The 26,195-nt window shown below is 53.8% G+C and overlaps 1 protein-coding gene across 1 annotated transcript in view; it reads left to right on the top strand.

The window, feature by feature from the left end:
• Window positions 1-24,067, top strand: part of PADI2 (peptidyl arginine deiminase 2) — a 44,726-nt gene extending 20,659 nt beyond the window's left edge. The window contains exons 4-16 of the mRNA XM_045804264.2: window positions 128-189; window positions 2,416-2,533; window positions 3,173-3,298; window positions 8,350-8,528; window positions 10,308-10,411; window positions 11,306-11,417; window positions 11,917-12,024; window positions 14,577-14,728; window positions 16,594-16,738; window positions 17,484-17,577; window positions 19,317-19,402; window positions 20,274-20,402; window positions 21,033-24,067. Of these exons, the coding sequence (XP_045660220.2) occupies window positions 128-189; window positions 2,416-2,533; window positions 3,173-3,298; window positions 8,350-8,528; window positions 10,308-10,411; window positions 11,306-11,417; window positions 11,917-12,024; window positions 14,577-14,728; window positions 16,594-16,738; window positions 17,484-17,577; window positions 19,317-19,402; window positions 20,274-20,402; window positions 21,033-21,266 (1,649 nt within the window). The 3' untranslated portion in view covers window positions 21,267-24,067. The remainder of the gene's footprint in view (window positions 1-127; window positions 190-2,415; window positions 2,534-3,172; window positions 3,299-8,349; window positions 8,529-10,307; window positions 10,412-11,305; window positions 11,418-11,916; window positions 12,025-14,576; window positions 14,729-16,593; window positions 16,739-17,483; window positions 17,578-19,316; window positions 19,403-20,273; window positions 20,403-21,032) is intronic.
• Window positions 24,068-26,195: the final 2,128 nt, after the last annotated feature.

Here is a 26,195-nt window from a genome sequence, read left to right on the forward strand (position 1 = left end):
GCCAGGCCCTCCCCTTCCAGGGACCAAGCGAACGTGTGCGTCACACCCTAACCGCACAGGTCTTCCTCCCGGCCCCGCCCCACCCTGTCTGGCAGGCTCCACCACTCACCCGTGTGTCTGTCCCCAGAGATCTCCCTGGACGTGGATGCAGACCGGGACGGCATGGTGGAGAAGAACAACCCAAGAAAGGTACCGAGCTACCAGGGCACACGGCCCTGGACTGGGGGGCTCCCGGGGGGGTGGGGCAGAGCCCCAGGATGGATGCTGCAGACAGCCGTGGTCCTCCCCACAAGTAGACAGCTCTCCTTTTACAGATAAGGAGACTGAGGCCCAAGACAGGCTCCCACACACAGCACGCCCATCAGAGCCCACGGAAGGGCCAAGCGCTTTATAGCAGCCGCTGTAAAGCACCTGCACGAGTCTGTTCCCCACCCACAGGCTGGGCCCCAGTTCCTAGAGCTGTTGGAAAACATCAAGCATTTGCTCTTCTTACTTTGCCTTGTCTTTAATTTTAAAACTGAATGAGGGGAACCCTCGGGAGCAGAAGGCTGCATGAATCATTCTCAGTTCAAGGCATGTTATTTTTAAGGGTGCGCCCACAACCCCTCTCTTGTTTCATTCATTCATTCATTCATTCATCATTCCTTCATTGGTTCATCTATTCATTCATTTATCCCCTCTTATGCTGCATTCCACACTCCCATTCTGCTCCCCCACAAAGCACCGTTTCAAGGGGGTTGGTGCGTTCCTTTCTGTTCTCATGATTCTTGCAAAACACAGAGCGTGGTCAGTGCACATGTATCTTTAACTTGCGTAGAAAGCATTGTGTTCTCCGGCACCTTCTGCCGCGTCCTTTGCCCTGGAGCCAGTTTTTAAGCTCGCTTGGTTTTGCTCTGTGTCCGTGCAAAGTTGCGTCTCTGCCATTTTCTGGCCTTCTGTATCACTTACGTTGGTTGATGCTGCTGGCTTATGTTACTTTCTTAATAACAACCTAAAGCCTGTTTTAAATTCCATGTAGATGGATACTTGAAAAAGTTAAATGAACACAGCCCAGAGAGAAGCCTGGGTCCTGGCAGCCAGCCCCAGACTCTCTGTACCCGAGACGGGGGGCCTCACGCCTGCTGGGGAACCCCATCTCCCCGGCTCCTCTGTGGGACTCTGCCTTCCGGAGGCTGCCGGCTGCAAGGACACGCCGGGTCTGTGTCCGTGGCCAGGCCACATGACAGTAGGCTCCACGGAGGCCTCGGTGGCAGCCAGCTCCCCCTGAGGAGCTCGGCAGCCTTGGTGAAGTCACTCAATCCCCGGGGGCCTGAACTTTCTCAGACTCGATCTGGGCCCGTGAAGGTTCCACTTGTCCCATAAGGATTTATTGCTCTAGCTCAGACCCCGGGGCTGCGGAAGGAAGGAGAGGAAGGCGGCCGCTGCGCTCGGGGAGTTCGCGGCCCAGGGCGGCGGGGGGGGGGGGCACATTAAACAGAGTGACATGGGTGACCATCTCATCACAATTTTCCCAAGGTTGCCCCCAGAAAGAACGTGTACGGTGCCCTCAATGTAACCCCAGGGCAGCCGTTCAGGGCTGTAGACTCAGAAAACCTTCCGGGAAGAAGGGATGGTCATGCTGTGACCACAGGAGGAGTGGGGTTGGTCAGGTGGGGGGAGACAGGACAGCGCCAGGAGCACGGGACCTGTGAGGGCACTGGCCTGAGAGCCGGGAGTCCACATAGGGGGAGCAGAGCGAGCCAGAGGGAAGGGGGTAACGGATGGAGAGCGGGCCAGTCCTACCCGGCCTTGCAGCCCGCAGTCAGGGATTGGGGCTTTATCCTAACTCAACAGGGAGCCCCAGACAGGGCTTAAAGCAGGAAAAGCAACATGATCTGGTTGGAGCTCGTTCTATTATGGCCCTGGCCGCAGAGGAGAGAATAGATCGCCTTGCAGGTCCCATTTGGAGCACTCAGCATGTCTGGAAACAGCTGGGTGTCTGTCCATCCAGGCGTCTCCCCCGATCCCCTCTGGGGACTCCAGAGCCTGTCGATCCCCTCTGGGGACTCCAGAGCCTGTCGTAGAATGCATGCCTGCTCATTCCTCCAGCTGCCCTCGGTCTCCCTGCCTCCACCCCTTGCAGGCACAGGCACGCCAGGCTCGAGGTTCATAAATGCCCATTTGATTTTCCAATCTCTGTGTCTCTGTCTGCCACCGTCTCCCTCCTGAGCTTGCCTCTGGTGCTCACACTGAGCCTGTCCGGGCATCAGATGTGGGGTTCACGTATGCCAAGTCACCCCTGCCCCAATGCGTGGTGGCTGCCCTTTATTCTCATCCTGGGGCTGTCTCTTCGGCGTCCTGTGGGGTCTACAGTGGAGCTGGGAATCAGCCAGAAGGTAGACAAGAAGGCACTGACCCCTCTCCCCGCCAATGCAGGCATCCTGGACCTGGGGCCCTGCGGGCCAGGGGGCCATCCTGCTGGTGAACTGTGACCGAGACACACCCTGGCTGCCCAAGGAGGACTTGAAGGATGAGAAGGTCTACAGCAAGGAAGGTGCCAGTGGGACCCACCCTCAGGGTTGGGGGGAAGGAGGAGCAATGGAAACACTCATGCTCAGACGTGAGCTGGGCCAAGACTGGCAGGAGTGACCTCGCATCTCCTGGGGATTGTGGGCCCAAATATCCACTCTTGGGGTACCTGGGTAGCTGAGTCAGTTAAGCATCCAACTCTTGATTTCAGCTCAGGTCATGATCTCAGGGTTGTGAGATCAAGCCCCATGTCCGGCTCCTTGCTGGACGTGAAGTTTGCTTAAGATTCTCTCCCTCTCCCTCTGTGCCTCCCTGCTCTGCTCTCTCTCTCTCTCTCTCTCTCTCAAAAAAAGGAAAAAAAAAGATCCATTCTTGCTAAAAAACAGAAGAAAAAACTATTAATGCAGTTCAATTGGAACCACGGTTTTATAACAGGAGTTACATGGACACCAACACATAGGGAAAGCACTGGAAGGAAATTCCCGGAAAGTTACAGAAGGTCATGGTGTCGGAGAAGACAACTAGTTTTTATGCTTTTTACGGTTCCCACAATACACATGTGTGGGGTTTTCTGTCCTGATTGGAAAAGTAACGGTTTTTCCTGAGCCCACATTCCAGCTGCACGTCTCTTAATTCTAACCTTCTCTGTATGCCCCCTCCCCAGACCTCAAGGACATGTCCCAGATGATCCTGCGGACCAAAGGCCCGGACCGCCTCCCTGCGGGATACGAGATAGTTCTCTACATTTCCATGGCCGACTCGGACAAAGTGGGCGTGTTCTACGTGGAGAGTAAGTGACCACAGCGCAACCCTTCTGGAAGTTTCTAACATTCGATGCCCACTGAGTTAACCTCCCCGGGGCTCAGCTCTGCCCTCCATGCTCCTCAGAGCCCCCCCTCAGCAGCTGTGACCCCTGCAAGCACAGGTGACTGCAGAGGGCAGGGACCCAACTCTTCGACTCTTCCTAACGGTCACTGGGAGCGCTGTTGTCCTGTGAAATCAGGAGGCCCCAGGGATAGGCCTCTCCTCCCTCAAAGGAGTTGGTAGTGACTTGAATTTATGTACAACCCAGAGCCCCTTCTTCCCCATGAACCACGGGAGGAAGGGCTTTCAAGATCCACCTTTTCTGGAGCCGCGTCACCTGCACGATAACAAAGGCAGGTTACCCACCCAGCACTTCCCCGTGTGCTTTCTGCTCATCTTGGACTTTCTAGAGCTGAGAACTGCCTCCAACTTTTCAAGAGTCCCCAATGAGGCTGTGGGCAGCCACGCGGAGTGCACCCCTTTCTCCTCTTGATGGTGACACGGCCTCCTGGGCGCCCACTGCGTAGGGACATGCTTCTGCCATAGACCTAGTCCTCACAGCCGCCCACTCTGTCTCTCTTCCTATAAATACGTGTTGACCCCCCTCAGTGCCAGGCGCTGTTCTCAGTGTTGGGGTCCCCTGCAGTGAACTCTGCAGTCACTCCCCACGGGGTGGTGGGGAGGTGATGGTCTAGGGAGGGAGACATGATAAGGAGCACAATGGGAGAAAATGACAGCCACCAAGTACTAGGGATCTTTAGGGGCAGAGGTGAGGCATCACTGGCCCCAGGTGGTCCAGAAAGGCCTCTCTGAGCAGGTGACATTTGAGCTGAGACCCAAATCTACAGTGAGAAGGAACCAGCCATTCATGAGCTGAGGGAAGAGTGTTCCAAACAGAGGGAACAGCATACACAAAGCAGAGCGGAGTGGTGCAGCTTGGCGCATTGGAGGAGCAGAAGGGAGAGACTAGAGGCGGGGGATGTGTTGAAGTCAAGGTCAGCGAGCTGGGCAGGGGCCAGGGCATGCAGAGAGGGCTTGGATTTTATTCTGAGAGCAGCGGAAAGCCATTAAAGGGTTTTAAGCAAGGGACTGTCAAGATCTGATTTATGTATTAAAAAGCTCTCTCAGCAAAATAGTTAGCTTTGCAATTTGCCATGATGCCTGGTGGGGCTTCCCCTGTGCGCCCAGCTGTCTGGGGGGCCCAGGATCTCCAGCCTTCCTCGGGGGCCCACCTCTGGACAGGCCCACTAGAACCAGGACAGTGGCCAGGAGGAGCTGGTCATGGGGGCCCCGGACCCTCACCGCAGGGAGTGATTTAGCCCAGACAGCTGCCACCCACGGCCAGTCCTCCTGATGCACACTGGGCCCTGGCAGTGACCTCCCGCAGGTTGGAATGTCCCCAGAGTCAGGCCGGCTCTGCTGCCCCAGGGGGCCGAGCTGTTGAAGTTTATCCAGTCTAGTCCAAGGTAACCATAGTGGATGGGGCTGCCGGCGGGGCAGGCGGGGGTGGTAGAGCAGGACCTCCTCCCCCCTCCCGCTCCTCTCGACCGTGACCTTGAACTGGGACATGTGATGTGTTGCTAATAGGGACACCCAGATGTTATCTAGAGGGTTCTGTTCATTAATGGGAGTGGCTTGCAGTCTGGCCCCGTAATCGCATCCCTGCCCCTCACTTGCCATCCGAGATGGCCCCTGAGCAGACAAAGGCCTCGAGACGCTGCCGTTCCCCAGTCTGCCTTATCTGGGCTGCTGTCCTGCGGGGCACGGGCGCACCTTACTGATGCAGCGATTTGTCCAAAATAGCTTTCCCGCCAAATGTGGAATCCTGGAAAGAACAGGGGTAGGAGAGGGGGAAGTAATCCATCGGTGGCACAGTTTCCCTCTCTTCTGTGCAAACATTATCAGGTTTTGTCAATACCTGAGTACACGTATGGGTGAGAATGGGTTGTGTTATACAAATGTTGCTTGTCACCTGTGTCCCCCAAGCCAGGGAGCTGGGCTAGAGGCCGAGGGACCCTAAGAGGGAGCTCTGGTGCCTGGGAGGTTCACATCCTGCATCTGGGCAAGTCCTACTTACCAGCCCATGACCTGGGCTCAGCTGTGATGTGATGTGGGGATGATGAAGGCATGACTGTCCCTGCTCAGGTTGGGGACTAAACAAGGAACATGTCAGGCACGCCACGCAGGAGCCAGCCCACAGAAAGCTCTCTATAGATGGCATTTGTTGTTTCGGCTGGGATTATTCTGATGATTGTGAATTACAATCCTTGCAAGAGACAGCAGTCCCCCATGCTCTTAGGAAGACACAGGCGTCAGGGTTCCAGCCTCAGGTTCTGCCTGGGATCCAAAGTCAGGGCCTGACCTCTTCTATAATAATGCAGCAACCAGCTTGCCCCAGTTTGCCCAGAACTTCCCTGGTTTTAACACTGAAAATCCCTCATCCCGGGAAACCCCTCCGTCCCGGGCAAACCAGGATGGGTGGTCGCACCATCAAGGAGTCTCCTGGGGAGGTAGAATGGCTCCAAGGTGACCAGAAGGGTTATGCCAAACCATACCATGCGCTAGCCGATGGGGCCAATGCCTGGGGCCAAGGAGAGGTCAGGGTGGCTGGCAGGCCCAGCCCGGGCATGTGGGCCGCTCAATAGAAGGGCATTGTTGGTTCCTGCAGGGAGAGCCAGCCATGCCCCAGGCTGCCTGCACCGAGCTGGGGGGGCTGGGGGCAGGGGAAGGAGGCTCCTTGGGACAGTGGCTGCATTGTTCCCACCACAGAATCAATCCACCAGAAGCCAGCCCAAGCACCAGAAAGAGAGACAGGTGTCAGTCACAGGCCATGGGAGGGAGAAAATCACATGCAGAAGAGCAAGAACATGTCCTTCCACCCGTCCCAGCTTCCCGGCCAGACCCCTTCCCTCCCCAAGCCCAGCCGCCCGGAGTCCTGGGGAAGTTTTGGAACTTTCTGCCAAGAGAAGTCAGCTTCTAGGCCTGAGAGCTCTCCCCTGAGCCTCAGCTCAAGTGCAGCCTGAATGCCTAGAGGAGAACTTTTTAATTATGCAGATCCATTTGGATCTATTCAGTGGTTACAATCTGCTCGGGCGCCCCCTGTCCTTCCTGCGTGAGAAGGACTTCACCTTCTGGATCAGCTCCTTGGCACATCCAGGGTCTCGGGTCCGTCTGCCTCTTATCTTGGGCCCACCCAAGGGAAGGGGAGGGAAGGTATTATTTCTTTGCCTTCTGTTCGTAAGCCATTCAACACAAAGGCCGTAAGTTTTGCAGAAAAGCCGCGTGCCAGCTCACTCAGGGGCTCTCGTACCACTGATACCTCCGGGTCCCAGTCGTGTTACTGATGGTTACCCATGGATACCGGGTTTCCCCGGGTTACTGATGCTGTGTCATTTTATCTTGCAATGACCTTGTGGCCTAGGTGCTATTATCCCCATTTAACAAACGGGTAAACTGAGGCTCAGGGAGGTTAAGTGAATTCCCTGAGGTTTTGCTGCTTTGTAAAGCCAGAACGGTATTTGAACCCAGGTCGCTCTGACTCTGGAAATCATAAACACTAGGGTAACGTGCCCTCGGAGAGATGCGTAACCAGGGTCCCGTTGATCACACTGTGCTACGTGAGGAGCTGTCCGGAGCCTGGGCTTCGGAGGTTCCTCCATTTAATTTACTAGTTTTAATCACGCACCCTATTTGTACGAGGACCGTGCCGGTTCCTTACTCTAACCCGTGGGTGACTAGTCATTCACCGTTGCTGTTGACAATAAGTACTAAGCCGAGCCTGATTCTGCCCTCCCTGTTCTGCCCTCCCAGCTCTGCCGGGCATAAAGAAACTCCTTCTGGACTACATAGGGTCCTCCCTCCATGCCTTTGGCAATGCAAGTATGTCCTCTCCTCACCACATGCCCGCTCTGCCACCCCCGAGGGCATCTCAGAGTCTCCCTTCCTCTGCTCACACGCTCCCTACCGTGCCTCCCTTCCCCGCCTCCCCACCCCAGTAGCTCTGCTAGGACACTTCCCACATCTGCGTTACCTTATCATCGGCCGAGCACTGCTCTTGGATGCAGACACGGCATCTTGACCATTTCTAGCCACCCCCCTCCCCAGAGGTTGCCCATGCTGGGAACAGAGTAGTAATTCTGCTCTGGCCCGAAAATTCTCCTTTAGGGAGTGGCGTGGAAGCCATGGGTTCATTCCGTAGACGTTCATTAAACACGACCTGCACGACGTTCGTACTGGGCCCGGCCAGGCCTGGCTCTGCCCTCAGGTGACAGTCTCTCAGGGCCGACAACTGAACACTGAGATCGTACGCCCTCAGAAGGGCGGTGATGGGCAAGGATGGGGACCGCAGAAGCTCCACACAGAGTCCCTGGCTTGGTCTCTGCGGGATCTGGGCGTAATTCCCAGAAGGGACACAAACCGAGGCCTGGAAGGAAAGGAACAACTATTCCCAGCCGAGGGACCAGCACTGGAAAGAGCTGGGGGCTTCCAGTGGAGCCGAAACGCTGGAGAAACCCGCCTTTCCTCCCAACCACGAGACGGTACAGCCAGACATGCGCGGGGCTTTATGCCAACGTGGCTCCCATTTTACGGACAGGAGTTCGGGGTATAAATGGGCACCTTGGTGTTTTGTGTATAAAAGGGGAGGGGAGCTTGGGGTTCAGAATTGCACCTGATTTCGAGCCCCAGCTTGGCCACTTGCTGGCTCCATGGCCTCTGCAATCCATTTCTCCTTTCTGAGACTCGGTTTCCTCCTCTGCAAAGCGGGAACGTGATATCCTTCCTCAGCACCACGAGGTGCTCAATCATTACCTGCTATCCTATCACCCGGGCCATCCCTGGGGTTGCCCTGTTTTATAGACGAGGAAGCCAGAAGCTACAGAGGTGATCTGGCTCAGTGCCACATGGCGAGCACACAGCGGTGCTGGGACGATGACCAGGCCAAGGCCTTTCTGGTGGCACTTTCTGCTTCTTGTCCCCCACCCCACTGACACCCCCCTGGCAGGGGCGGGGACCTGACGTTGGCCCTTCTCCCTCCAGACCCGTTTTTCGGCCAACGTTACATCCACATCCTGGGCCGGCGGAAGCTCTACCATGTGGTCAAGTACACGGGCGGCTCGGCGGAGCTGATGTTCTTCGTGGAAGGCCTGCGTTTTCCCGACGAGGGCTTCCCAGGCCTGGTCTCCATCCACGTCAGCCTGCTGGAGTACATGGCCGAGGTGAGGGCTCCCAGGCTTCCACCATGAAGGGCTGCCCCTGGGGACCAGGTGGAAGTCCTTCCAGAGGGCCACTTTCAGGGGTCCCCACAATGCTCCACTCCCTACAAAGCACCGGGCGTGGGGGGCAAGCTTGGAGACCTAGCTGCTCCCCACCGAGCACCCGCACCTGTCTGCCAGGCCCCTCTGAGCTATGCTCTAGGGATCGTCCTGCTTGCTGCACCTGCTCACCAGGATTCCCTGGGGGTGAGGTTCCCGGCATTCCCCACAGCTGGGCCCTCGTCGGCCCTCCTCCCTGAAGGGGTGTGGGCCTGGTTCTGAGGCACAGATCCCAGTGGTAAGTGCAGGAAGCAAACCAGGCCACACACGCGAGGTCTATCGACTACTTATATGCCCTGCTTTTCCCTCCCCAGACTGTCCCTTCACCCTAACTGCGGGTTATACCAACTCTGACCACAGGCTGAACCCCAAATCCCAGCCCCAGGTCATTTCCCCAACCCTATGGCCAGACATCTCGCTCACTGTTGTTCTTGGTTTTGGGAAACTGGACAGGAAGGAGAGCACCTGCGCTTCTAGGGGAGAAGCCCCCCTCACTTAGAGTGTGTCCTGCTGACAAGGAGCTCTCGTAGCGAAGAGTGCAGCCCCAGACTCCCACCTGCTGGGCTCTCCCTGTTTTGCTCAGATATAGAGAGGGACCTGGCTGCCCTCCCCGACACAGGGTCCCCTCCCCATTGTCACTTCCAGGCTACTTTGGAGGCAGGACACGGTGGGCTCTGTAGATGAGGCTAAATCTAGCTTAGACGTATGGGAATGGGCTCTGCAGTGAGACTGCCCAGTTCCAAACCCAGGAGACATTGGGCAGGTGAATTTACTCCCTGTGCCTTAGTTTCCCCATCTGTAAGACAAACGGCAGAAGTTTCTGCTTCCTGGGGTGGTTGTGAGCATCTGAACTTGCAAGAACTCACTCACGAAGCGCCCTCAAGTTCCTCAGAAGAGACGCAAAATGGCAACGCTAACAGAACGGGATGGGGGGGCGGCTTCGGCTCCCACCTGTGCCTGGAGTAGCCTGGCCATCAAGGCCTTCAGACTGGCCCCTCCAGCGGGCACCAGAAGACACTCACAAGGCAGACCCAGGCAGGAAAGGCCAGCGAGGCCCCTAGTCCCCCCTGCCGCCATGGTCTCCGCCAAGGGCAGGTGCCTGCTTCCTGTGGCTGTTCGAAGCCAACTACACAAAGGAACCCCAGGGTCCGCTCATTTTCCCGCAGGTTCCAGGCAAGCTTCTTGAACCTTTCCTCAAAGAACAATCTGGACGTAGCAAAATTCTCCCAAACAACATTAAAATGCTCACCTGTACAAAAGGGCAAGGGGCGCAAAGCAGAAACAGAAGGCGGTGCAGGGCCGGCCCGGTCATCCTGTGGGCCGGTTTCGGGAAGCGGACTGTGATGGGGAAAGATCCCATAGTGGTTGAGAGTGTGCGGGCAGTGGCCTGACCACCTGGGTTTAAATCCAGGCTCTCCCCCTTACTAACCACATGAAACAGGTCTGTGACTAGAGGTCTGTGACTCAGTTTCCCTACCTGTAAGATACGGGTTATAATAGCATCTACCCCCTGGGGTTGCTGTAAGGCAGAAATGAAATGGCACATGTGGCACTACCCCAGGGCCTGACATACCGCAAGTGCTTAATAAATGTAGTATTGTTATCAGTTTCACCCGCTTTAGAAAGCAGGCATGAAAGGTACCCTGACCAGACTTTCTGATCCCCTCCCTCTCCCACGCCCAGGAGATTCCCCTGACACCCATCTTCACGGACACCGTGATATTCCGGATTGCTCCGTGGATCATGACCCCCAACATCTTGCCTCCCGTGTCGGTGTTCGTGTGCTGGTAAGCAAGGGCCAGGGTGCAGGGAGGCCGCACAGCAGAGCGGCTAGAGCTGGGGCTGCAGGGGCGGACGGACCTGAGTTCAGAGCCTGGCTCTGTCACTTACCACCTGTGTGACCCTGAGCAGCTCACTTGACTTCTCTGTGCCTCTGTGTCTCCGAAATGCTGACATCACAGAGTCACCATGGCATTAAATGGAGCAGGCAATGTATTAATCCAAAGTCCTGGCACGGTGTGTGCTTTAAAAATAGAAGTTATCATTCCTTTTCTCCTTCTTGGCCCACATCATCAGGTTGGGAACTTCCTATGCAATGGGTGTTCAGCTCATCTTACGTAGCATTTTTTCTTTTTGAGCACCTATTATGTGCTAGAAAGCTGCAGCAGGTGAGAAGCAAGGGAAAGGAGTCCCTGCAGGTGGATGCTGGCCACGATGAGTGGGACCCTGAGGCTCTGGGCCCATCCCCTGCCTCTGGGCTAGACACAGCTCTCCTTCAGAAATCTGGGGGGGGAGGAGGGCACATATTGCATGGTGCACTGGGTGTTATACACAACTAATGAATCATCGAGCCTTACATCGAAAACCGGGGATGTACTGTATGGTGACTAACGTAATATAATAAAAAATCATTATAAAAAAAAAAAAAAGAAATCTGGGGCGGGGGAGAAGAGTTCCTCTTCTTGTTTTATATGTTCGTGACTTTGGCAAACACCACGAGTGGGGAGTTTGCTTGTCCTTGGCTCCAGCAGCCTTCACAAAGGTGACTATGAACACCTTTGCAACCTCATCTGCCCAGCACAACCCAGAGGGGCCAGCTGCTTGTTGCCACCTCAGTTGGACTGGCCCTTGTCCTTCCTCACCCTTCCTCCTGGCCTCCCTCTCTTCCCCGAACTTCTCAGCATGAAGGACAATTACTTGTTCCTAAAAGAGGTGAAGAACCTGGTTGAGAAAACCAACTGTGAACTGAAGGTCTGCTTCCAGTATGTAAACCGAGGTGACCGCTGGATCCAGGTGAGGCACTGCGGGCTGGGAGGGATGTGGCCTATGGCTCAGGCAAGAAGAGTTGGCTAACGTCAGTGCCCTGGCACCCAATAGCTCCATGCACAGGAATTCTGCTGTCGTCTCATATGTGCACATGTGCACCGAGACAGAAATGTATATGGTGATTCACTGCAACATTGCTTCTTGAAGTAGCAAAAGACTATCCCCCATGAGGGACTGGGTAATCATATAAGGGGATAGCCTTACCGTGGAGTACTATACAACAGCTAAAAAGAAGCCAACGTAGAAATACAGAATACACTTCAAATTAAGGTGTTGCTTGCAGGAAAATGTACATAGGATGTTATTGATTATGTTTTAAGAAATGGGGTGGATAGGAGTGTGAATATGCTTGAGGCATGCAGAGACCATGTGAAGAAGGCTATGCAAGGAACCCCAGTCATCATTTGCTAGTGAGGAGAACTAGGGAGGCTGGCTCCTCTGACGGCTCTCCTTGGTGTCCCCACAGGATGAAGTTGAGTTTGGCTACATAGAGGCCCCCCACAAAGGCTTCCCCGTGGTACTGGACTCCCCCCGAGATGGAAATCTGAAGGACTTCCCAGTGAAGCAACTTCTGGTGAGATGCTGAGGGTCACTCGGGGTGGGGGGCAGGGGAAACGATCCTGGGGACTCTTCCAGGACAGAGTGGGCAGGAGACCTGGGGCACCCTTGACAAGTTCGTCTGTTGCCCAGCGCCTCCATTGTCTCATCTGCAGAATGGGTCAGTTGGGATAGTGACCTCCACGGTCCTTTCCTTGGAGAGTTTTCTCATGGGAAAGCGTGACACTACCCCAGGGCCTGGGACACCACAAGTGCTCAATGAATGCACTATTGTTAGTTTCACCCACTTTAGAAGGCAAGAGCAAAAAGCACCCTGACAAGAGTTCTCGATCCCCTGGATAAAAAATTTACTCATGGGAGAGCTTTCTCGTAGGAAATGGGAACTGTGGGAAAGAGGCAGCTCCTACCCCTGCCCCACCCCCAACTTGCAGAAAAATCAGTTTCAAGGAGGAAAATTATAGTTAAGCGATTGTCGAAAATCATGGTTCCAACTTCAAAGCTCATTGAAGCTGTGGCTTTCAATCTGTGTGTGTTTTTTAAAGCCATCTGACCCCCTGATTCTAGAGGCCATTACCACTCCCAGCGATGCCTTTAACCAGTGGTGGGGTGAGGGCAGAACCAAAACCTGCCTCTTTTGCCCTCACCTTCCACCTTGAACAGGCAGGGGAAGTTCGGACTGAGAACGAAGCAGAGACTGGGATGGGTCAGAGGCTTTTCCCAAGGTCACACACAGGGCAGCCTCTGCTTGAGTCGGAGACATTCACAGGCTCACATCTACTTCTTGAGAACCTTCCCTAGCCTAGAGCCCTCACCACAGGGAGATGGTGGTAGAGCCTGGCCTCGCATCTTGTTCCACGCCTTGACCTTGGGCAAGCAGCTTAACCTCCTCAAGCCTCAGTTTGCTCATCCGTAAATGGGGACAGAAATGGCATTCCTCTCACAGAAATTGTGAAGGTTGAAGGCACCCAGAAGGCGTCCTGCTGCACCTAATACAATGATCATTATTAGTCGCCATTACAGTTGTCATTCCACAGCCCTGGACGTCGTCCTCGGTGAGGACTGTCCACTTCCTCCCACACTGTGGGGGGTAGAGTCAAACTGGTCCCCAGCAATGGTTGCCGCAGGCCTGAGGACCAAGGCCTCCCAGCTCCTGCTCTCACGTCCTTCCTGGGTCACCACCTGCCTGTGTTCCAGGCTGGCCTGGTGCCAAGGTCCCGGGCTGCATTGTTCCTGGGGGCCTGGGCCAAGCCCGGCTTTGTGCTGCGTGCCTGCCCGCCTGCGTGATGCCATAAAGCCCAGCTGCCCCAGCTTCCAGCAAATCACACCTTGCCATCTGGGGCTCCCGGGCGAGAAAGCGCTACGCTGCAGCCAGCCACACCATGGGGCACGGCTGTCCCTTGAGCCTCTCAGCGGGGCCAGGATAAGTCACGTCTTTCCACCCCATGGGATTTTTTAACAAGAATTTTTGTCAGGCAAGCTTAGTTCCAGTCCCAATGCAAGCTCCCAAGCAAGGGCCCTACTTTTTCATCAAAAAATCCTGAAAGGAACCTTAACATCCAAGGGTCCCTGGGGTTATATTGTGTGCCAACTCTAGTGTTTTGGAGCTCTGTTCTAAGGATTCTGAGACTCTCTGTGGGCTCACTGAACAAATACAGTTGGTTGGGAATAGGTTGGGACGGTCTGTATGTTACATACCTGTCACTCCTGCATGTATCGGTCAGCTTTTACTAGGTAAGGCTGCAGTAACAAACACCCCCCAAACCTTACTGCTGACAACAGCAAAGGCCCATTTCTTGCTTGCACTCTGTGTTGAATGTTGGTTGGTTGTCTGCAGCCCCGGTTCCTCGTGCCTTCCCCCTTCTAGAGCCCAGGCTGCAGGAGCAGCCCCAGCCTGGAGAATGCCATCGTCCTAGCACAAGGAGAAGAGAATGATTTGGCAGACATACACAGCAGATCTTATGGCTTCTGCTGAACTGGCCTGTGTCACTTCTGCTCACATTTCACTGTCCAAAGCCAGTCACATGACCAAGTCCGACCCTGGGTGGGGAATTCTATTCCTTACTCTGGGAGATAGCACATACCAGCAATGGCTCAGGATGCAAAAATCCTCTTACTGGGAAGAGGATAGCAAATGTCTGGGACCTCTGGACCTACCACCCTCCCTCCAGTACTGAATCCGATACCCCTTTTACATATGGGGAAACTGAGGGTCAGGTAAAGAAAGATACCTGCAGGGATGTCAACAGCACAAAATGAGAGCTAGCCCTGAAGTCGCCAATCTGTCTCTTGTCTAGAAACAGAGGCACATGCAGAGACCCAGTGGACACACACGCTAATACGCACTTATAAACTGTCGTGCATGCCCCCCTTCACACCAACCAGCCCACAAACTCAGCCTCCCCACGCCTGGCCCCCTGCTCTTCAGTGGGAATAAGAAGACCCCTCGAAACCAAGTGCTCACAGTGCCAGACCGAAGGTGGTGAAGAGTGGTCATCAGTGGGTGGCTGAGCTGGGGCTAAGGACTTCTGGCTACAGGAGGCTAATGATGGGTGTGTGTCCCCTGCCCAGGGCCCAGATTTCGGCTACGTGACCCGGGAGCCCCTCTTTGAGCCTGTCACCAGCCTCGATTCCTTTGGGAACCTGGAGGTCAGTCCACCAGTGACTGTGAATGGCAAGACATACCCCCTGGGCCGGATTCTCATCGGGAGCAGCTTTCCTCTGTAAGAGAAGCCAGGGTGGGGCTGGGGGGAGCGGGGGTGGAGAAGTTACTCTTCCTCCTTAGGAGTGGCCGAGTGGCTCACACATAGAGTGATTGGCTGGGAGAATGAACCCCTTCCGCGACTCTGAAAAGATACAGACACTCTTAGAAATAAACCCACGCTAGCCTTTATATCTTAGTATGACTTAGGATCTAATATAAAACTAAATAAATAGCTCTTCCCCAAATGGGAGGGTGTATAATGAGATTTAAACCAGGTAGGAAAGGGACAGAGGAGTCCATAGAAAGTAACTGAAAGAAGCTGAATGGGAGGGTACCAAAAAGTCCTTGGGGTTGCCCATACACAAAAGAGGGCTGAGAAGACATGGCCCTGCCCCCAAAGCATGAGTCTCTGGCTCCGTGACACTGTCACTCCCTCCCCCAGGTGACCCACTTCCCAGTGAAAAGGCAGATTCTTCCTTGGTCAGGACAGTCATTAGGAAGAGTGAGTACTGTGGGTCCTCATTTCACAAAAGGGCTGCCAGCAACCTGCATACATGGGATCAGCCAGGATTTGGGCACCAAGTCCCTCTGAGCCACATGGGATGCTCTACCTTCTGGGGGGAAGCCAGCAGCCAGGCAGTGCCCGTTTGCCCACCTCCTCTCCTCCCTCCACTCAACAGTCACTCATCGATTCATCAGGTGTTTCCCATACACCAGCCAAGTGCCAAGCCCAGTGCCAGCCATGGCGTCTAAACCTGAAGCCCAGTCCCCGCTTCAAGGAGACAGTGGAGATCACAGACATGAAACAGCAGGGGGAGGGGACTGTATACAGTGATAGAAAGAATGATAAGGAGCCAGGGGAACCCAAAGAGGGGTCCCTAAGTCCCTTGGGGAGTCCAGGGAGGGCTCCTTAGAGACAAATATTTATTGAGGGACTTCTCCGCCAGGCATTGTTCTAGGCTCTAGGGATACATCAGTAAGCCAAGCCGACAAAGCCCCAGCTCTTGGGAAATTTTCAATTAAGGTGGGAGGAGTACGGAAAATCAACATGGAAGCCAGCAAATGAGACCCTTCTGGATGCTAATAAGTTATAATGAAGAAGGTAAAATAGGGTTACATGGTAAAGAGTGACAGGGCAGGTGCACTTCAGCTTTCGTGATTTTAAGGAAATGACTTGGGAATCGAGGCTTGAATGAGAGGGGAGCAGCCATGGGAAGATCAGAGGGAAAGAGCATTTCAAATAGAAGGGCAAAGCTTTGAGGGAGTAGCAGACTTAGGAAGTAGAACAGGAGGGAGGGAGGGAGGGGAGTAGCAGATCCAGGCAGGGGCTAAATCAGAGAGGAATTTGTTGGCCACTGTGAGGACCTTGAGTAATAGTCTAAGGGTACTAGGAAGATCGAAGACCTCAGAGAGTCTAAAAGTCAGGAAGGGCTTCCTGGAGGAGGTGTCGCTTGAACTGATCAAAGATGAAAGTTAAGCAGAAGTTAATGTAACAAAGAGGCACATGGGCTAGGGCAGATTTTGGAACCATGCCTGTGCCCTAGCCCCCTCCAGCAGTTCAGGCAGGACCCCTGAGCACAGAAGCTGGTCTCTTTATACCCACTGGCGCCCTCAGGAGCTGAAAGGGCTGAAGGCCGGGCTCCATGCCGTTTGTACAGGCCATGGCTCCAGCTAACGCCTCCTTCTTTCTCCTTGGGCTCAAATGCCTTCCTGCCGGCCCCAGGGTTTCTCAGCCCTGTGGCTCAGGCTCCTTCCACTGACTTTTGCTGATGCCACCCTGGATGCAGGCTGGGTTGCAGATGCTGAACGCCTGCAGGCCCTCTGGTGAGGCAGGCACAGTGGGAAACCATCTGAAGAGCTGCCTCCTCCCCACCCCTGCCCCAGGTCTGGCGGTCGGAGGATGACCAAGGTGGTGCGGGACTTCCTGCAGGCCCAGCAGGTACAGGCACCCGTGGAGCTCTACTCGGACTGGCTGACCGTGGGCCACGTGGACGAGTTCATGACCTTCGTCCCCATCCCGGGCACAAAGGTGAGCTGGCCCCTGAGGCTGGAGTGAATAGGATGATGGAGCATCCATGTACTACCAGCTCTTGTCAGCAGGGGGCAGGATCTACAGGTAGTGGACTGCAAAAAGGAAGAAGGAAGTAGGCTCAAGTTGGTTTGCCTGTTGTCGTTGTGGCAGGTAAATTTTTAACCCAAGCTACCAAATATTAGCATTTCAACATGGAATCAATGTGAAAATATTAATGAGAGATTTTACATTCTTTGACTCATACCAAGTCTTCAAAATCTGGTGTGTATTTTACTCCTAACCGCACATCTCAATTCAGAAGATTGGCCACAATTCAGGAGTCTAGTATTCACGGGGCTGGTGGCTCCTGTATTTGCCATGACGCTCTAGAGACCTATGGGGTATGGGCCTGGGGCTCTTTCATTTTCTAAAGTGAAAGAATGGTTGCAACTTCATACCCTGGAAATGTTGTGCAAATGGCCTGTCCTCTTGGCCACTCGGAGACGCACTTCCGCCCTGTCCAAGCCATTTTGGACTCTAAGCTTTGACGCTGTGGCATTGCTGAGGTGGGGGAATGTCTACAGCAGGAAGGGTAAAAAATACTCCCCCGAACCAGAGACAACCCTGCCAGGCAGCCTTTGCCCCTCAGCATGGGGAGGCCTGAGACAACAGGCAGACAGGGCTCCGAGGCCCCAGGGACTCCCTTCTGCTCCCTGGCCCCTTCCTCTCTGCTGACACTGTCCCTCTGGATGTCCTCTCGCAGAAATTCCGGATGCTCATGGCCAGTACCTCGGCCTGCTACAAGCTCTTCCGAGAGAAGCAGAGGGAGGGCCACGGGGAGGCCATCATGTTCAAAGGTGAGTGCCCACGGGACCTTGGCAGGGAGTGGGGAGCAGAGCCCCCAGAGAGAGGCTCCCAAGGATGGGGCAGGTGATTGCTTTGCCCCTGGGCATCCAGCTCCCCTTCCCTGGGCGTCTGGCCTGCTCTGGGCTGTGAGGTCATTGTGGTGGGAAGCAGCCCTGGCCCTCGTGACCCTCGCAGTGGTCAGCCGGACCGTCGAGACACCCACTGCTCATTATTATCATCAGCAGTGCCAAATGCTTCTTCAGGACCTAGCATCTACTTTAAATGGCACCAGACCCAAAAGAGAGGTAACTGACATGCGATCTGCGATCGAGGAGCTCGAAAAGGAGATCGAGAAAAACATACACAATGCAGTTTAGGGACAGGAAGAAAAGTGGGAGTAGATAGACACGATCGAGAGTCCGACATCATCACGGTCAGTCCCAGAGTGAGAAATTACCTGCTTCATGTAGAAATTCCCTGAATTGGGACAGATGTAGACGGGGATTAGATGTGCTCTTAAATGAATCATGGAAAGAAGGAAAGTTGATCAGGCGGAGACAGTGAGCCAGGTTAGAGAGGCCGTGACGATGTCTTCCTGACATGTTTTTCTTAAATTACTTCATGTCACTTCTCAGGTCGGTATCCCCGATCGGCCTTCTCCCAAAAGTCACGTCACTAAGGCTGGTTGATGCTTACATACGTCACTGCCCAACAGATCTGCAGGCAGTGTCCCTGACAGTGACTGGTGTCTAGAGCGGACGGGGCCGGTTTAAGCCCTCTGTTCTTTTTTGATTCCCCACCAAAGGGAATTTTTTTTCTTGGATTGGCAGGCACGAATCTGGATTTTCTGGAGGCTTCTTTATATATTAAACATACCCTAAAACTACCCATAGGATATAGAAACCATTATCTTTGTACAGATAGGTCCAAGTGGGGTGTGGGGACGGTGCAGGTACAAGGTGTGACAGCCCCAATCTCTTTGCCACTGACAAGCTACAAGACTGGGCAGTGCAATGCATCAGCAAACTCTTCCCGGATCAGGCAAAAAAGAAGAAGGAGCAGGAGGAGGAAGAAGAATTATTATTAATAGCTTAGCCTCTGGAATCAGACTGTCTGGTCTGCATGCAGGCTCTGCCACTAGCTATAAGACCTTGGACAAGTCATTTAACTTCTCTGTGCCTCCGTTTCCCCATCTTTAATGCTAGCGGCTACCTCATAGAAATGTAGGAAAGAGTTCTGAGCTAATCCGTGTAAAACACCTAGAAGAGAGCCTGTCACGTAGTAGGTGCTCGGTGAGGGTTAGGTTTTACTAATCAGACCAAAAGCCATGTGTAGCCAGGGGGCAGGTGCGGGCACCAACCAGGGCAGGGACCGAGCGTGAGGCAGGTCTGGAAAACAGGAAGGGTGACCTCTGGGTCTCCTGCTTTTCCACCCTCACCCTGGTCAGCTGCTTGTCCTTAGAAGCAGGCTCCAGATGGGAGACCCAGGTACCTACTTGTGCCACCCCACCCTCTGGCCAGAGAGAGAGCAAGGCACCGCCACCTCGTCCCTGGCCCAAGCAACGTGGCCACCCTGGCAGACGGGGCCTGGGTTCCCGGAGACTGCCCTCCGGTGTCCCAGCCTGTCCCAGCTCCATCTCCCTCCTCCCAACAGTTAGCCCCAAAACTGGGGGGCTGATGGAGGGGAGCACCCAGGCTGGGCACCTGAGGCTAGACTGTCCCCTCTGACCCCTGACCTCTGACCTCCACAGGCTTGGGCGGGATGAGCAGCAAGCGAATCACCATCAACAAGATTCTATCCAATGAGAGCCTCGTGCAAGAGAACCAGTACTTCCAGGTGAGCGCGGAGCAGGGGGCCCCCGGGGCGGGTGGGTTTGTGCCCCAGTGACACCGCTCCCATCCTCACGGCTTCCATAGGGAATGACCAAGGGGTCAGGGCACATGACAGAGGGAAGGACCTCTGTGAGCATTCGGTCCAGCCTCCCCACATTGCTCCTGTGCTAACGCCAGAAGCTAAATGGAGCGGCAGAGGCAGGTGGTGCAGGCCAGCAGAGGCCAGAGGCAGACAGGACACCGGGGAAGGAAAGCACATGAGGCAGTGCGAAAGAGCCAAGAGCCCTGTAAGGCGAGAGCCCGTGACATCAGGGGGAGACACAGCCCTTTAAAATATGATGCAGGGACGCCTGGGTGGCTCAGTCGGGTAAACATCCGACTCTTGATTTCAGATCAGGTCGTGATCTCAGGGTCATGCGTTCAAGCCCCACATGGGGAACCATGCCCAGCATGGAGCCTACCTAAAAAGTGAATTAATTAAAATAAAGTAAAATAAAATAAAATAAAATATGACACAAGCTATGGACCTGCCCTCTAGAAAAATGCACGTGTCAACATATGCCCTGGATTTTTATTTATTTTTGGGGATCGGAGCTCCCAGAAGTTTGCCATGGATGGATCCCACCTTCTGAGTCCCTGTCTCGTTTCTATCTTAAAGCATGATTTCTGTGATCGTCTTCTCTCTTGCTCTATTACCACTGTCACCGGGCCCTGGTGGGAGGGTCACTGGAGAGGTGGCAGGGGGGCGAGGTGAGCGCTAGGAATCTCCCTGCCGTGCTGAGGCCCAGGGTCTGCTACCGCAGACAGGAGCAGGGTTGACAAAGCAGCAGGAGTGTCCCCTCACGTGCCTGCCCTCCCTTTTCCCCCTCACCCAGCGTTGCCTGGACTGGAACCGCGACATCCTCAAAAAGGAGTTGGGACTGACAGAGCAGGACATCATCGATCTGCCCGCTCTGTTCAAGATGGATGAGGACCGCCAGGCCAGAGCCTACTTCCCAAACATGGTGAGGCTCTCCAGCCCCCAAACATCATCCGGGCCCATCAGGGGCAGCCAGATCCGGAAGGATGGCTCGGCTGAGGCTGTTCAGCGGGGAGGTCCAGGTCCCTGTCCTGGCTGAGCTGCTGTGTGGCCTCGCCCACCCCCCCTAGGCACTTGGTCCTCCCTGGGCTGCATTCCCTCCTGGGGATGAGATGCTCAGCCTAGCTGCTCCCTGGGGTCCTGGGAAATCCCTTCCCTTAACGGATAGGAAAGTGCATTCTAAGTTAGAAAGACCTTTACGGACAGGAGGGATGCTTGTCGTCATAGAGAAGAGTCTTCTGTGAGACGGAGGGAGGCTGGAACATGCACACACAGATACGCATGTGCACGCACACGCCGATACATACACACATAACCACGCGCGGGTACTGTACACACGCATACATGCAGACGGAGGTCCCCTGGTTTTCCACTTCAGCTCCGCCACGTGTGAGCTCCTTGGCCCCCTCTGAGCCTCGATTTTCTCATCTGTAAAGTGGGGATGATCACAACACCTACGTCATAGGGGAGTTGGGAATGCCCAGGAGCTTAGAACAGGACCTGGCGAGGAGCAGGTGCTCGCTAAACAGGAGCTCTTGCCTCACCCCGGTCACAGGTGAACATGATCGTGCTCGACAAGGACCTGGGCATCCCTAAGCCGTTCGGGCCGCAGGTGGACGAGGTGTGCTGCCTGGAGACGCACGTGCGCTCCCTGCTGGAGCCCCTGGGCCTCTGTTGCACCTTCGTGGATGACATCTCCGCCTACCACAAGTTTCTGGGGGAGGTGCACTGCGGCACCAACGTCCGCAGGAAGCCCTTCTCCTTCAAGTGGTGGCACATGGTGCCCTGAGCTGCAGGGGGCTACGCTGTGTGGGTCTCAGCCTGTCGGTACCAAGATTGTGGCAGGACCGGCCCTCGTGGTTCTTAGGATTGCAAGACGTCCTTCAGCAATAACGGTCAGGAAACTTTGGGGGGGAGAAATGGATGATTACTTCCAGGACCTGGAAATTGCACGGCACACCTGGGGGCCACACAGCAAAGTTGCAGGGAGAGAGAGACGGCACAGGCCTGGGGGTCTGCAGACTCCTTCTTTATTGGTGAATTTAAAACATAAAAGTGGGAATGTAAAGCACGGGGAGGGACAAGGAAAATGAAGGGGCCCAAATGGTCACCTTTAGAAACCAGCCAAGATTTCTAAAACGAAGGAGCGTGGGGGAGGAGGAAGACTGGGGTTTTATCTAGTCCTATGCTTATTGGAGATCACTTTCTTTGAAGTGGATACCTCAGTATTCAAAGCCCAAGTCAGGCACTTGCATTACCAAAAAGAGAAAACCCAACTGTCGGGGGCTGACAAGACAGGGGCCTTGGCACCTCTCTCCTCCTTTCTTTCTCCAGACCCCTGGCACCCCGCCCCCGCCCCCAGAACGTTCCCCTGCCTGGCAAGGACTTGACAAGGACTGGACTGCCCCCACCCTGGGAGGGCTCCAGGGAGGGGGGTAGGGATTTGGGACATCTGTACCTTGCCATCTCTCAGAAGGGCCCCAGCACCCACCAAAGTCACTCCTGATAAACCTCAACTCGGTCCTTCCTGAAAATAGCTGTGCATTTGGCCAGCATCTGTATAGCCCTGACATGAAAAATGAAGAAACAGAAACTCTGTACCCAAACCTTTCCCCAAAGAGTCCTTAGTCTCGTGTCCAAAACTGAAGGAGGGGAGAAGGGAAGGAGGTTCTGGGATTACCAGTTCTGGTAGCCATGCCCTGAAGGTCAAGGTAGATCCCATGGAAAGGGACCCTGGGGCCCCAGACGCACCTTAAACTGCTGTCATTATTTCAAATTCGGCTCCCTTGGGATGTGCAGGTGGCTGCCTCCAATTATTCATTCCTTCCCGGCTTCTCGGATCCCCTTGGCTTTCTCTCTGCTGTGTAGACATCATTGACTAGCTTCCCCATTCCCTGAGGGTCCAATAATTTAGCTTAGAACTTACCCCAGAAGCAGATTTTATCAGACCTGTCCATTTCCGAGATGCTCCTTATACCTGATTTTTCTGATGGACGCAGGCTCTCCCAAATGCTTGGGGGGGTCCCCCCAGACCAGCATCCTTATACCTGAGAGTGCCGTGGGTGAAGATGCCCGGACTCAGCCAAATCCTTCTCCTGCCTGGTTCTCCATTCCCTGGGCAGTCCCTGGCCTCCCTTCTCGTATGCCTCCACTTCCTATTCCTCATGCCGTCCCTCCAAGCAGCTAGACAGGGACTTTTTCACCACCAACCTGCCCCCAGGATATAATTAAAGACCCGCCTGTTCCCCCCAGACCTTAGACCCGACATACAAGGACCTAGCCTGGCCCCCAGCCCAACAGCCAGTTCTGGGCCAGCAGCTGGCCTTGGACACAGACTGTCTATCCCATGGAAGTTCACCAGCGCATTTGCTGAACACCCTCTCATTTGGACATAACTAGATTAATTCCCTGGCTCCAACCCCAGAGACTCAGTTTCAACGATAAAAAAATGTTCCTTGAGGGCCAGCTGATGTCAGGAGAATAAGTGAATTATAATTCCACTTTGCGGGTTAAAAAGAACCAATTTATCACCAATGAGAGGGTTATAAATTTGTATTCTTGGGAGAACAAGATTTTCTTCTTGGGTTATTTCATTCACGGGTTCAGCAAACAGTTGTTGTGTGCCTGCTAAGTGCCAGGTACGGTGCTGGGCTCTGAGGACGCAGTGGTCAGCAGCGCACTGGGCCTGGCCCCTGCCTCCTGGAGCTGGTCAGTTCTCAACATGCAGTGTCCACATCGAAATGGCCAGCATTTGCCCTTTCAGTGCTGTGCTCTGTCGAAGTGGCAACCCGTTCTATTCAGGAAATGCCCAGGGCACAGAGCTTCCTGCAAGTCACTATTTTGGATGAAGGTGAGGGTTCTTTTTCAACTGGCCTCCTATCCCACCAGCTGGGCCAGTATCCATCCGATAGATCAGACCCCAGAGCCTTCAGAAGCCATTGTACCCCTTCCTTTGGGGTCCAAAGCCCCAGATCTCTGCAACCCCAGAGCTGAAAACACCAAGTGCCTATTTGAAGGTGTTCATCTGGAGACTTAGAGTTTGTTGTGTGTGTGTTTGTGTGTGTGTGTGTGTGTGTGTGTGTGTGTGTGTGTTTGGTTAATGTGGGGTTTGGGGTTTTCTTTCATTTGTTTTTTCTAATCTACCTTAAGGGGAAGTGAACATCTCCCATGTGGAGACAGTGTGTGTTTATAGATTTTTCTAAAACTCTCTCCAGTTGGTAATTTCTGATGATTCTGGAGTCCCCAGAACTCAGATACCTATTGCCATCTTGCTTGCCCCCCACCACCCCGTGTGACTACTCTCAGTGTGCACACCTCCCCCAATCCCCGTGGACTCATCGCTCTTCCCCACCCCCCACTTTCTATAAATGTAGGCCTAGGATACAGTTCTGTGTTGCAAAACTCAGCTAAGTTCCTGTTTCGATCTTTATTTTGAAATATTTTATGTAAGAGGGAAGGGGGGGGTGCCATGAAGATGGCAAGAAGCTGGGCACAGTTTCAACTTTCTGGACGAGAGACCATGATGGAGATCGAAAGATGTTTGGGGAAGAGCCTATTTAAATCGCAATAAAATCAACCATCAGAGGGGAAGTATGTGTCGGTGTGATGTTCGTTGTTGCCTCATGGACACAGCCTGGGGTGAAGCAGGCCAGACGTGGGCACTGTTCTGCTCTTGCAGCCCCTGCTCTTCTGAGCACCAGGTCAGGGCTCAGCAAGGGTACCTCAAGAGTTTGGAATCACCCACACATTCAGTGGTTGGGTATTACCTGGCCACCCCCCAAGGTCAAGACCAATACCCACAGTAAAGTCTGGCTGTGTTTTTCTGGTGGTGTTCCCCAGAAGCAGACCCTGAAATGAGCAATTGAGAACAAGTGATTTACGATGTATTAAGTGCCTCCGAGAAAAACCAGGGAGGGAGTGAAGGGACCAGGGAAAGGAAAGAAGCCGAACGAGAACGTGGCTTGAGGAGTACTCTCCGTCTGATCACCGGAGAGCTCTGGAGCGTGAGTGCAGCTCAGAGCTGTCCCATCTGGAAGGAGAGTTTTGTACACCTGCACCGGTCAGTCATTGGCAATGGGGACTTCAGCTCTCTGAATGGGCAAGGGGGCACCAGGAGCCCATGAGCAATCATCTGGAGAGGATCACAGTTGCAGTTAGCAGCGAAGTCACAGGAACTGGGGAATGGGCTCACAACCTCTGGCAGGGCACCAACAGTGTCCTCTGCTCTGGATCACATCATATTCGTATAATACGGAATTGTTACATGTGGGCATTTGTGATTTGACCCATGGTATAAAAACCCGTACAACATAGCCATGGTCTAACAGGGTCTTTGTGAGCAAACTCTCCAAAGCTCTAAAGTAAAGCCATCCAGTTGCTTGCTGAGCCTGGAAGCCACGCCCGAGCTCTTTGGGGTATACCTGGGGGCTTCTTGCCCCTTAGCCCCATCTTGGACTTCTGTACTGATGTTTTGGTGAAGCCATCTTAAGGGGCCGCTGCAAAATGAAAATCACTAGTTCTCATACTCCCAGACTTAACCCATGGATCCGGCTTTCGGAGGTCATGCTTCCCTTTTATACCCAACTAAGGTGGCCCAAGCCACAACAAGGGCAATCTTCACGGGGGTTTCCCCATCCACCAATTTCTGAGACTCCCCAAGGGATGCTGGTGTGTTACATCCAGCCCGGTGGTGCATTCATATCTTGGCCACTCACCAACCTCAGGATTGCTGGAAGTCACCCTGAAACTTCTAGAACAGCACTTTCCAAAAGAAACATAACACAAGTCATGCATGTAATTTTAAGTTTTTTAGTAGCCATATTTTAAAAAATAAAAAAGAGGTGAAGTTAATTTTTAGAACATGTTTTCTTTAACCTAATATATCCAAATTATCATTTCAACATGTAATCAAAATTTTAAAATATCCGTGAAATAGTTCATTCACATTCTCTTTTTTTGTAGTAAGTCTTTGAATGCTGATGTGTATTATCTTTTTTTTTTTAAGATTTTATTTTTTTCTGACAGAGAGAGAAAGAGAGCACAAGCAGGGGGAGCAGCAGAGGGAGAGGGAGAGGGAGAAGCTGGCTCCCCACTGAGCAGGGAGCCCAATGTGAGGCTTTGTGCCAGGACCCTAAAATCATGACCTGGGCTGAAGGCAGACACTTAACCGACTGAGCCACCCAGGTGTCCCTGATGTGTATCTTTTCCTTATGTGACATCTTCACTCAGACTAGCTACAAGTGGCGACCATGTTTAAAAGCATAGTTCTAGAATCTTCTTTGCCAGGCTGAGCCCAATTATAAGAGTAGGCACATTCCTTAAATCCCCAGAGTCCAGCTAGTCTGACTACGAAGGCTAACAAGAGTTTATTATTATAATACTGAAAAGAGAAGCATAAAATAGACATCAGCCCTCCTGGCCCCGGTGCGCAGAGCCTTGCCCCTCCAGAAGGTCCTCTTGCCTAAACTGTGGCTGCTGCCATATTACCAGAATTGGCTTCTCCCTCAGCAAGGGGAATACCTTTGGCCAGGCTGCCTCTGCCCACTGTCGAGATGAGAACTCCCACCAGCCCCATGGAAAATAGAACCACCTTGCTTCTAGCCTCCTCCCCTCACTGTTGCCTGGGATACAACTTGACTCTGCATGTTACTGCGGGATATCGTCTGCAGGTCCCAGGAGAGTGGAGTTGAGGTCCCCATTATCTCAGCCCCTTCACTCC

The sequence above is a fragment of the Ursus americanus genome, chromosome 33, assembly GCF_024610735.1.
Source record: "Ursus americanus isolate L20-20 chromosome 33, mUrsAme1.1.p, whole genome shotgun sequence".
NCBI classification, from domain to species: domain Eukaryota; kingdom Metazoa; phylum Chordata; class Mammalia; order Carnivora; family Ursidae; genus Ursus; species Ursus americanus.